Genomic DNA, 12298 nt, shown 5'->3' with positions numbered 1-12298 from the left:
CTCTCCAAGTTACAGTGTTAAATGTAGAATATGCCATAAATAAAGCTGAGTGCTGAAGAATTGACAATTTTGAACTGTGGTATTGGAGAAGACTCTTGAGAGTCCCTTGGACTTCAAGGAGATCAAACTAGTCAATCCTAAAGGAAATCAGTCCTGAATATTCATTGGAAGGACTGATGCTGAAGCTGGAGCTGAAGCTCCAATATTTTGGCCACCTGATGCAAAGAACTGACTCATTGCAAAAGACCCTGATGCTGGGAAAGACAGAAGGCAGGAGGAGAAGGGGACGACAGAGGATGAGATGGTTGGATGGCATCACCGACTCGATGGACATATGTTTGAGCAAGCTCTGGGCTGCAGTCCATGGGGTTGCAGAGAGTCGGACATGACTGAGTGACTGAACTGACTGACTGAGGCTTAGAGAGCCCATATCAAAAACTTCAGCCTGGTCCAACGATATTTTTCCACTATCCCACACTCGTCCATTCTCAGATGGGTTTGTCAAACTTCTGTTGGTGTAAATTAGAAAACTCGAGAAGTTTTTTTGAAATTTGTTCTGCACTTTTAAGGGCCTGCTGAGTCTTGAGTATAATTATAGGCCTAGAAGCAAAGAAAGCTGGGGGAGGGGAGCTGAATCCTGAGGACAATCTGCATTGTCTTGCATAACTGCTTCTGGGGAGGTCATTACAATTTCCTCAAGGAATGCAGAGTTCATGTTTTCAGACAAGGTGGAGATGCACTCCACTCAGGATGTGTGGAGTCTCCTTCCACTAGGAATGGGCAGACCTCTTCCATGACAAATAAGACTCATCAGAATTTAGGGGCTTGATAGCTCCGTATTTATTGGGATCTTCCCACAAATCACTTCTCCAGCTTATAAGATCCCATTCTTTACAAATAATGCCATCACATTCACAGCAGACACTGTGAGGCTGGGAATTTAATTTACATTGAAATTCATCCATTGGCAGGAAGGAATTCTGGGCTAGGTTTTCAATATTCTCAGTCCTGTGTCAATCAAAGGTAAGAGTCTCTTTCCAGGGCACACACATAAGTTTTCAGGTCTTTATGTAAGTTCTTGACCTTGGAATTAAAATCTCTGACTCCATTCATTTCTTTCTTTACTTCGTCCAGTGACATTCGGAGCAACCAGTCAGTCTCACTGACAATTGGTTTGAAAAAAAAAAAAAATCCCAAAGTACCAAATGCACAGTTATCCAGCCCCTTGCTTCACAAAAACTTGAATAGGATTATCCATTGATGGCATTTTGTATACTTCCATTGCTAGATCACTTTGTAGACTACCAATGATCTCTTTTACTACTGGAAATAAAGTCATTTATATCTTTAAATATAATAAGAGTTGAGAGCCAATTCCAGAAACCCCTGAATCAAATTAGAAAACTTATCCTTACAAATCTGTTTCTCTTTAATCATTCTTGGTATAAAACTCTGTGTTAGTCAAGGTTCTTAAAGAAACAGAACCAATTATAGTCACAAGAGTGGCAGCCAGAAAGCTATAGGCCCAGGAGAGTCAATAGTGTAGGCTCAAGCTGAGCCTATATTTCAGTTTGAGTCTGAAGACATTAATAAGCCCATGTTCCTGCTGTAAGGCAGTCAGATAGGAGGAGTTGCCTTTACTCTCTCGAGGGTCAATCATTTGGCTACTCAGTCTTTCAACTGATCCCACTTGTATTGGACAGGCTCTGTTCTATTCATTTCGTGATCCTATTTTTTTTTTTTTCTAATTTAAAGATAATTGTTTTACAGATCTTTGCTATTTTCTTTCAAACCATGATCTTGAAAAAGTTAATAAACAGAAGCCTGAGTTCAGTGGAGTTAGGAGACTAGAAGGAGATGCTCTCCCACCCTTTGCTATTTGATAATAGCAAAGCCCAATAAGAAGAGAAAAGACTGCTTTTCTTTCCTGGCGAAGACTCAGCAATGAAAAACCATGGGTGGACCTTGTTTACTATAGCTCTCCCAGCTTCCTCTTCCCCTCTACGAAAGTGTTCTCTTTCCCTTTCCATGTGGTGACTTGTATGTGGCTCACCAGAAGATGTTATGGTAAAGAATCTGCCTGCAGTGCAGGAGACGTGGGTTCTATCCCTGGGTTGGGAAGATCCCCTGGAGGAGAGCATGGCAACCCACTCCAGTAATTTTGCCTGTGAAATTCCGTGGACAGACGATCCTAGTGGGCTATACTCCATGGGGTCACAAAGAATCAGGCATGATGAGCAAATTGCACACACTCACGCACCATGGTTGCAGACCCTGAACTGCAATTCTCTTTTGTTGTTGTTGTTTATTCTGTAAGTCATGTCCAACTCATTTCTTTCTCCAGGGCGTCTTCCTGACCCAGGGATGGAACGCATGAGTTCTTTGTGAGCAGGCAGATTCTTTACAACTAAGCCAGCTGGGGAAGCCCTGTGCAGTTCTCCACTGATTCCAAATAAATTCATCATTGCTGGAGAAATATCTGCTTATATATTGTTTCGACTCAGTGTTTGGAGGCCTGTACAGGGACCCTCTCACAACTTGGGGACTGGTGAGCAAAAAAGTCAGTATTCACAACTGAGACCATTGTCACTTGCTTCCTTCTCGCTGAGCTTGCTGTTTGAAGGGACGTCCTCCTCCTGGATCCAAACTCTTGTATTCCTTACATTTAAACCTCTCCAAACTTCACTGGGGATCCATTTAAGATTTTATCTTTCTGGTTAAGGCCTTATTATCTCTGTGAGTACTCATTTGGCTCTTTAGTCTGATTTCAAGATCACGCTGTTTCCCTGAAACTGGTTTGCCTCTAGCCTATTTCGTTCAGAACAGGGGTTACTTCTCTTGAAGCTGTCCAGTCTTGACCCATTCCTTTTTGAACAAGTGTTGTTTCTCTGAAATCGTGCCTTGTTTTTAGCCTTTAGCCTATTCCTTTGGAAAGCTGTGTTCTAGACACTGGCTGAAAAAGAAAAGATAAAGAAAAAAAAAGATCTTTGGCTTGGCTCTTCTGAGACCAAACTGTCTCCATTAGATAGGCTGGGTTCAGCTTGCAAGCTCTTTGAGTTAAGTCGTTTGTCCTGTAGGCTGTTTGAAAATTGTAAATTAGATTTTAAGATTTGGATAAAAAAAAAAAATTAAGAAAAACAAAATGGCCCCTGAAACCTCGAGTTCTTCTTCCTGAGTTTCTTGGCCTCAGGTGTCATCTTCCTCTATTCTTTCTATACCACCTCAATACCCTCAAGTTGACCACACTAATGCTCCCAGCAAGCTTTCTACTGTCTCTGAAACTTTCCCCATTCCTTTGCCTCTAAACTTATCAGAACCTGTTCTTTCAAAGTTAAAGTTCTGAGGACCCAGAGGCTAAACCCTTCATTTCTTAGACTCCCTAGACCAAAGCTGAACTATGAGCCATAGTCAAAGATTTTTCCAAAATAACTTAGAAATTCCTCACGTTTGCTGAGTAATTTAATATAGTCATTCAGACATTGTTTCTCTGACTTATATCAGCTTATTCATTAGCTTCTCAGTGAAAACAAGCCCCAGCATTGAATGAAAACTACTAATTGGGAAAATCCTGAAAGGTATCTAGAATTACAATTTGGAAACCAGCCTACTAGTTTATTAAATGATCAATCAACAATCATTAGGCAGCTTCAGCAAGCAATTCCTAGGGCTTTTTTAATGCCTGTTGATTGGAAGAAAATTTAGACTTGAGCAAGAAAATCTGCTGAACCTACCATTAACTATTACTATGAACAGCTGATTGTTGTCTTTTTTTTTTTTTTTTAAATTTTGGTCTTCTGTCAGATGTTGATTCCACCCAACTAGCTTTGAACTGTATGTTAAAGTTAGACTTTTCCTGTCTAGTAAAAAAGGACCAGGAAGGAATGAAAAACTATGTCCACTCCAGATTTGGTTACTCTGGCAAATCAGCTCTCTCATACTCTACATGAGTCATCTCCAAGAGAGACCATCAAAATTCTTAATCTTCAACTTCAGCAAATGAAGCCTCCCAAATGAAACCAAGTCCTCCTAGTTTCTGCTGTTATACAAGGAGCCAGGTCATTGGCAAAGAGATGGTTACAAATAAGTACTTTAAGTGCCTTCAGACTTAAAACCAGCCTGTCCAGCAAACTCTTCATTCTCAATGACAGGGATCTGAGGAATTATAGGGCTCTTCCCAGTCCTTCCTCTTAACTGGTTTGGAGAAACATCTCTCCAGATTGGAGACAAACCTCTGCCAGTCCTAATTGGCAACAGAGCTACACTGTTGGTGCTCAACCCCACTACTAAAAACAAACCCTGCTTCCTAGTACCAAAACCATTCAGATAGTAGAGATTCTTTAATGAACCTCTAGAGGATTCTGTCTCTGAACTTTTCATTTTGTTCAGACACTTTGAGAGAGACACCTTTTCCTCCTTATTTCTTGTGATCTTGTCCACTTATTAGGTTGAAAGTTATAAGAGAAGTATTGTACTAGAATATTTTCTCCCAAAAGAGGAAAATAGCCTAGAAATTGACAGTAGTCATCAAAGTAACCATCCAGGTGTATTAAATGACACTTTGGCATCTTTTGTTTGTTCCGACTCTGACAGTAGCTGCTAGAGCCAATTCTGGAAACACTGGTCATTTGTCCCTATTGAATCAGCTACCACCTTTCTTATGGGAAGGATCTCCAACTGTTGTTGGCAAAATTCACAATGCACCTCCAATCAAGATTCAAGCACACTCCTCAAAACCTCTGCCCATTTACTAATCAATACCCTATAAGGAAAGAAAAACTACAAGGAATAAAGGACATAATGGAAGGCTACAAGACTCAAGGCCTCCTTGTCCCTTGTACTAGCCACATTAACACTTGCATTTTATAGGTGAGAAAACCTAAGTATTGATGGTAAAGGTTTGCCAGGACCTCTGAGCAATGAACAGCATTGCTCTCCCTTAACAATGTTATTCCTAATTCTCATTAATTTATAATATCTATTCCCACTAGAGCTTCCCTGGTGGCTCAGAGTGTGCCTGCAATGTGGGTGACCCAGATTCGATCCCTGGCTTGGGAAGATCTCCTGGAGAAGGAAACAGCAACCCACTCCAGTATCCTTGCTTGAAAAATCCCATGAAGGAAAGAACCTGGAGAGCTACAGTCCATGGGGTCGCTGAGAGTCAGACACGACTGAGTGACGAACATACACATTCCCACTGGAAGTAAGTTTTTTACTCTAATTGATGTATGTTGTACATTCTTTAGTTGATGAAGCTTGCCAATACATTTTTGCCTTCACTTAGGAAGAAAAACAATTCAACCAGATGGTAATGCTTCAGATTTACCTGGAGAGTCCATCTTATTTCTCCCCAAACCTGAAGGCTAAGATGAATGATTTAAAGTTCCCTCATTTCTACCTGCAATATGTGGATGATTATCCATTGATGGACATTAGTGTGGTTAAAGTTTTGATGACTACAAATAATGCTTCTCACGGCATCTGTTTATAAGTAATTTTTTAGGCATGTGCTTTTATTTCTCTTGAGTAAATGCCCAGAGATAGAAGAGATTGCTCCTGGGACTTCCCTGAAGGTCGAGTGGTTAACACTTCACATTCTAATGCAGGGGGTGTGGGTTCAGTACCTAGTTGGAGAGCTAAGATCCAACATGCCTTGAGGCTAAAAAAGCAAAGTATAAAACAACAGCAATATAGTTAACAAATTCAATGAATACTTTAAAAAAATGGTCCATATAAAAAAAATCTTTTTAAAAAAGAGATGACTCATAAGTTGAGATGTATATTTAACTGTTTAAGAAGCTACCATACTGTTTTCCAAAGTGGCTTTATCCTCTTACATTTTCAACAGCAGTGATGAGAGTCTCAGCTCCTCATTCTCACAGAGATATTTGATATGGTTGGCCTTTTTACTTTAAGTTGTTCTAATAGGTGTATAGCAGTAATTCAATGAATTACCTTGCATTTTTAATAGGATAAAGTATAAAAAGCTAAGAATGAAACAGAAAAAATAAGTGAAATACCTGTTCCCTGAGAACTGATATAGATCACATGATATTGCTTAGAGAAATTAAAGAAGACTTAAATAGAGAGCTATACCAGCTTAGCTTACCATGTTCATGGATCTGGAGATTAAAAAATTTTAAGATGCAAATTCATCCTGACTTTCTCTATAGATTCAAGAAAGTGTTTTAATGGTCAAGGATGTTCAGCATCTTTTTATAGACCTATGTATAATCTATACATATTCTCTGGTGAGATGTCTATTAGAACCCTTTGCCTCTCTTTTTTTTTTTTAATTGACAAAATCTAACTTTCATTCTTGCTAAAAATTTTCAACCACCCCAGAAGAGAAGTTAACTCCCTCTATCTATAGGTAATATCAAATGCTATTATCTAGTATCAAGCTTAAAGGTGAAAATGTGAATTAACATGAATTGATTTTAGAAAAGAGGTATATAAGTAATTCAGTGGAGTTAGGATAGTCACTTCAACAATCATGGTAGAGCAATCAGATCTCCATCAGTTAAGTTCAGTTTAGTTCAGTCGCTCAGTCGTGTCTAACTCTTTGCAACCCCATGAACCACAGCACACCAGGCCTCCCTGCCCATCTCCAACACCCAGAGTCCAGGGGAGAAAAAATCTTCTATACCTCAAACTATGTACAAAAATGAGCTAAAATGAAACATAAATGTCAAAATGTAAACAATAAAAAATCATCTAAAAATAAGTATTAAGGTACAAAGAGAAGGTTTTGCACATGGAGTGTAATAGAAAGTGATGCTTATTTCCTCAACAATAATAAGGAAGGCAGGAATTATGACAAATAATATATATATATATATTTTAAACTGAGGCTGGCAAATAGCCACAATCATTGAGGGAGGATGTAAGGATGAAGAAGAATGCTGATGAGATAAACAGTTTAAGTCCTAGTCAATAATGAAAATTGCCCTACTTGGTCTTAAAAAGGATGAATTTTTATTCCTTCTGTTTTTATTTTCACATGAATATTTATAATTGTCTTTAAGAATTACAAAGTTGGTGGTTTGGTTCAGTCTTGACATTTATGAAACAAAATTTATCAATTCAGTGATCTGACTTTCATTTTTAATAAAAGAATATTTATCTAAGAGAGAAGAGTAGTAATAATGTTGAAACATTTTTGTTGAAGATGTCAAACTTTTACATGGTATGTTCTGAACATCAAGAACTCCAATATTTGATATTCTTTTTTTTTTTTTTTAAACTTTAACTTTTCAACATTGCCCAAAGGATACAGACCTGGAGTATGTGACATAGTGAAATTTTATTAATAATGAATATGCCCTGTGTGAATGAATGAATATTTCAGATCCCTCCTGACTGACAGAATTAATAGGAAGAATGCAGATGAAGCTTAGCATTAGCAGATTCAGAAGTGCTACATAAGGTGCAGGTAGGGAAGCTAGAGGCATTATGTCCTAACTACTGACACTAGGGGGGGAAAAAAAAACACTTTTCTAGATGCCTTGGGAGTTAAAATATGAATTAAACACTGTTTAGCATCTTATATTTATTTTCAGTTAACAAGTTCACCTGTGTTTCATGACTTTTTAGGGGTAGCCTCTATGAATACTCAAAATACTAAAAAGTTCAAAATAAGAGTGATTGAAACACTCTTAAAACAAAAAATACCAGAGGTAGAAGTTAAAGGGCTGTCTATCTCTGAAAGGAGTCAGGATTCTCGTATTTTTCTATGCTATCATCATAATACCCACCATCAGGTCAACTCACGCTCCAAGTTGGCTACCAGGATATCTGGTCCACACCTCAATACAAGTGGGTGCTGGAAACGACAGAAATGTTCCATTTTCAGCTGAGTAGGCTTTCTTTAAAGAGCTTCCTGAAAGTCAAATCCAGCCCTTTTGTTTACATTACATTAATTAGATTCTAGGTTGTATGGCCACACCAAGCTGCAAGTGTGGCTGGGTGATTCTATCTTTGCTTGGCTTCCCTGGCGGCTGAGACAGTGAAGAATCTATTTGCAATGCTGGAGAACTGGGTTTGATACATGGGTTGGAAGATCCCCCTGGAGAAGGGAATGGTTACACACACCAGTATTCTTTTATTCCATGGACAGTGGAACCAGGTGAGCTATAGTCCATGCGGTCACCAAGAGTCAGACACCACTGAACAACTAACACTTTCACTTTGCATGAGAAGGAGAGGATAGTGAAGATTGGGAGGGCAACCAGCAGACTGCAGAAATCCCTATGATTATTTTTCCACACTAAATTTTCATATTACTTCTCTAAATGTACTAAAATGTCAAATTACTCGTTAAGAACAATCATTCTTGAATTTATAAATGTGCCAGTTCAGTTCAGTCACCCAGTCATGTCTGACTGTTTGTGACCCTGTGGACCGAAGCACACCAGGCTTCCCTGTCCATCACCAACTCCTGGAGCTTGCTCAAACTCATGTCCGTCAAGTTGGTGATGCCATCCAATCATCTCATCCTCTGTCATCACCTTCTCCTCTTGCCTTCAATCTTTCCCAGCATCAGGGTCTCTTCCAATGAGTCAATTCTTCGCATCAGGTGGCCAAAGTATTGGAGCTTCAGTTTCAGCATCAGTCCTTCCAATGAATATCAAGGACTGATTTCCTTTAGGATTGACAGGTTTGGTCTCCTTGCAGTCCAAGGGACTCTCACGAGTCTTCTCCAACACTCCAGTTCAAAAGCATCAATTCTTCTGGCTCAGCTTTATGGTGCAACTCTCACATCCATACATGACTACTGGAAAAACCATAGTTTGACTAGGTGGACCTTTGTTGGCAAAGTAATGTCTCTTCTTTCTAATATGCTGTCTAGGTTTGTCATATCTTTTCTTCCAGGGAGCAAATGTCTTTTAATTTCATGGCTGTAATCACCATCTACAGTGATTTTGGAGCCAAAGAAAATAAAGTCTGCCACTGTTTCCATTGTTTCTCCATTTATTTGCCATGAGGTAATAAGACCAGATGTCATGATCTTTGTTTTTTAAATGTTGAATTTTAAGCCAACTTTTTCACTCATCTTTCACTTTCATCAAGAGGCCCTTTAGTTGCTCTTGGCTTTCTGCCACAAGGGTGGTGTCGTCTGTATATCTGAGGTTATTGATATTTCTCCCAGCAATCTTGATTCTAGCTTGTGCTTCATCCAGCCTGGCACTTCACATTATGTACTCTGCACATAAGTTAAATAAGCAGGGTGACAATATACAGCCTTGACGTACTCCTTTCCCAGTTTGGAACCAGTCCATTGTTCCATGTCTGATTCTAACTGTTGCTTCTTGACCTGTATACAGATTTCTCAGGAGGCAAGTAAGGTGGTCTGGTATTCCCATCTCTTTAAGAATCTTACACAGTTTGTTGTGATTCACAGAGTCAAAAGCTTTACAGTAGTCAATGAAACAGAAGTAGATGTTTTTCTGGAACTCTCTTTTTCTATGATCCAACAGATGTTGGCAATTTGATCTCTGGTTCCTCTGCCCCTTCTAAGTCCAGCTTGAACATCTGCAAGAACTCATACTTGGTCTTATGTGTATAAATGTATTCATAAGACCAAAAATCTGATCACAATGCTGAAGACAATGTGTGTTTGTTTTCCACATATTTGCTTGCTAGTACTCTTTAAACACTGACTTAGTGTCATACTCAAACAGTATTATATTTGTTCATACAATTGTAACCACTTCAACATGAATCATTGCAGGCCACAAACTGTATGCATCTGTATCAAATAGCTGTGGCTATAATACAAAGAGCTACAAAATCTCAGTGGCAATAAAAAATAACTTTTTTCCCCTTAAGCCTCTGTGAATTGACTAGGGCAGTCCCTCAGATCTCAGCTGGGCTGACTCAAGCATTTAGCCAGAGCTCACCAAGGTGGTTCTTTTTCAGGTGTCTGGCAGGGAATAAAGAGAACAAGTCTAATGTGTTAAGCCCCTGGTTGTGTCATATGTACCAATATCCCACTGGCTAAACCAAATCACAGAGTCCAAAGTCAAGACATAGGCAAGCACATATGTTTGAGGGAGAAATTGTTAAATTCTTGGAAAAGGGCAAGGCTATCATGAAGGGTGAAGACCTGATATAATGTAAGAAGTGTTCCATAAATACTATGCAATTATGTTGGTACATTTAAAATTTATAAAATAATTTCAATATAATGAAAATTTTGGGGGAAAACATTTCTCTCAACTTGCTTATCCCATAAATGCTGAGAGTTTTTTAAGAGGCAATATGAAATATAACATCTTATATTCTAGAATATACGTTAGAAATTAATTAACTGTACTTGGCAATTAAAAAAATATTCAATGTAGCTTTCTTAGAATGTTGAGTTGTTCACTAACCTGTGTGTTGATACCAATTTGAAAAACTCATATTATTATTATCTAGATTGGGACAACTAATATTAACTATTATATTCCCTGGTAAGAGATAACATGCATTCAGGATTATAAAAGTAAAACTACAGCAACCTATTGCAGTTACCAGAGATGAAAAAAACTGTTACTTTATCTTTATAAATTGCATTGGAAGGCTTCAGAAAATATATGTATTAGAACCAGTTTACTCTGCAAGTCGCTAAAATCACCTAAAATACAAAAGCATAAATATCACATATGATTAAAATAGTGCTTTATCTCTTTCCTCCGCTGCCGCTAAGGTGCTCGGTTCTTCCGAGGAAGCTAAGGCCATTTTGGGGTGAGGCCCTCACTTCATCCGGCGACTAGCACCGCGCCCGGCAGCCCCCACCTAGCACTCGCCTGCACCATGGCCTCCGTCTCGGAGCTCGCTTGCATCTACTCTGCCCTCATTCTGCACGACGATGAAGTGACGGTCACGGAGGATAAGATCAATGCCCTCATTAAAGCAGCCGGTGTAAATGTTGAGCCTTTCTGGCCAGGTTTGTTTGCAAAGGCTTTGGCCAATGTCAACATCGGGAGCCTCATCTGCAACGTGGGGGCTGGTGGACCTGCCCCGGCAGCTGGTGCTGCACCAGCAGGAGGTCCTGCCCCAGCCACCGCTGCTGCCCCAGCTGAGGAGAAGAAAGTAGAAGCAAAGAAAGAAGAATCTGAAGAGTCTGATGATGACATGGGCTTTGGTCTTTTTGACTAAACCTCTTTAGTAACACATTCAATAAAAAGCTGAGCTGTTAAAAAAAAAAAAATAGTGCTTTATGATGATAGGCAATTTACAGTCAGATTTATAAATATAAAATAATCCTCAATTCTTGTTTATTCTATACTCATCTGTCATGATGCTACCATAAACATCAGCTGGACTACTTTTCAGTATTGAGGGTTAAAGCGGTCAGGAGTTACAGGTCTAAAATTGAAGACACAGGCAAACCTGTCAAAGTAGAGAGAGAGATTGGGGTAAGAGAAAGATAGAGCAAAATTAGTTTAGAAAGAGATAATCATGAAAGTTTAGTTATTTTTTAGTCTGATTTATACATGTTAGATATAAATTACATTTCTACCTCTTCTTGGTAAGAGTTTCCGATAGCTACTGTGATTGAATAATTAGAATTTACTTTTCTTCATTTATCAAGCTTATAATGGAGATTATGATCACATCATTAATAAAGAGAAATAATCTTCCGTAGACTCAAATTGTATTAGGGATGTTAGGTAATTACCGCTGTTAAACAATGTTCTAATGGGTTACTCAGGGGTCTATTTTGACCTTCTCTTTCTTTCTGTATATATAACCTAGTTCTTTGCGCATAACAACTTCAAATTTTCTTTAAAAATATTGTGAATACTATATTGCTATTCAATGATCATAGACCCTTGCATTGAACAGTTGAATTGATTTGGGTCACCAAGTCAGTGACCCAGAATCCAATTCCAAAGAATGACTTCTTCCTAACCATTAACTCCAAGAGTAAACAAAAACTATGTTCACTGAATTCCTAAGAGGAGACTCCTTATCTCACAAGGAAACCCATAACCAGTTGCAGTAAATGTGGGCTCAATGTCTGGGCTTCAGAGGTCTCTCCAGCCTCACTTACTTGTAGCCCTTCCTCCAGGGTTCCCACTTCCCTCTCTCAGATCCAGAGAGTTCTGGTCTTTGGATGTACCACTTACCATTCTCCTCAGTATACCTCATTACCATCGTATTATAAATTACATAGTCATCATTTACAATACTGTCAGATACTTCATCTCCCAAGAGAAGAAACATAAACATACACACCAGTTGTCATCTTAATATTTAACTATCAGTCTATAGCAGCCAGCATCTGCTTTGAATTCTTTAGCCCCATTAG

General features: G+C 38.8%; 1 protein-coding gene across 1 annotated transcript; it reads left to right on the top strand.

Moving 5' to 3' along the window:
* The first annotated feature begins 10671 nt into the window (after positions 1 to 10671).
* LOC122428908 (60S acidic ribosomal protein P1) lies at positions 10672 to 11194 on the top strand. The gene has a single exon (XM_043449049.1). It carries the CDS (start codon positions 10798 to 10800, stop codon positions 11140 to 11142), a length of 345 nt encoding a protein of 114 aa, XP_043304984.1. The 5' UTR covers positions 10672 to 10797; the 3' UTR covers positions 11143 to 11194.
* Positions 11195 to 12298: the final 1104 nt, after the last annotated feature.

Source organism: Cervus canadensis, chromosome 27 (genome assembly GCF_019320065.1).
Source record: "Cervus canadensis isolate Bull #8, Minnesota chromosome 27, ASM1932006v1, whole genome shotgun sequence".
In the NCBI taxonomy this organism is placed as follows: Eukaryota; Metazoa; Chordata; class Mammalia; order Artiodactyla; family Cervidae; genus Cervus; species Cervus canadensis.
The sequence above is the reverse complement of the archived record's forward strand: the minus strand, read 5'-3'. Positions and strand labels throughout refer to the sequence as shown.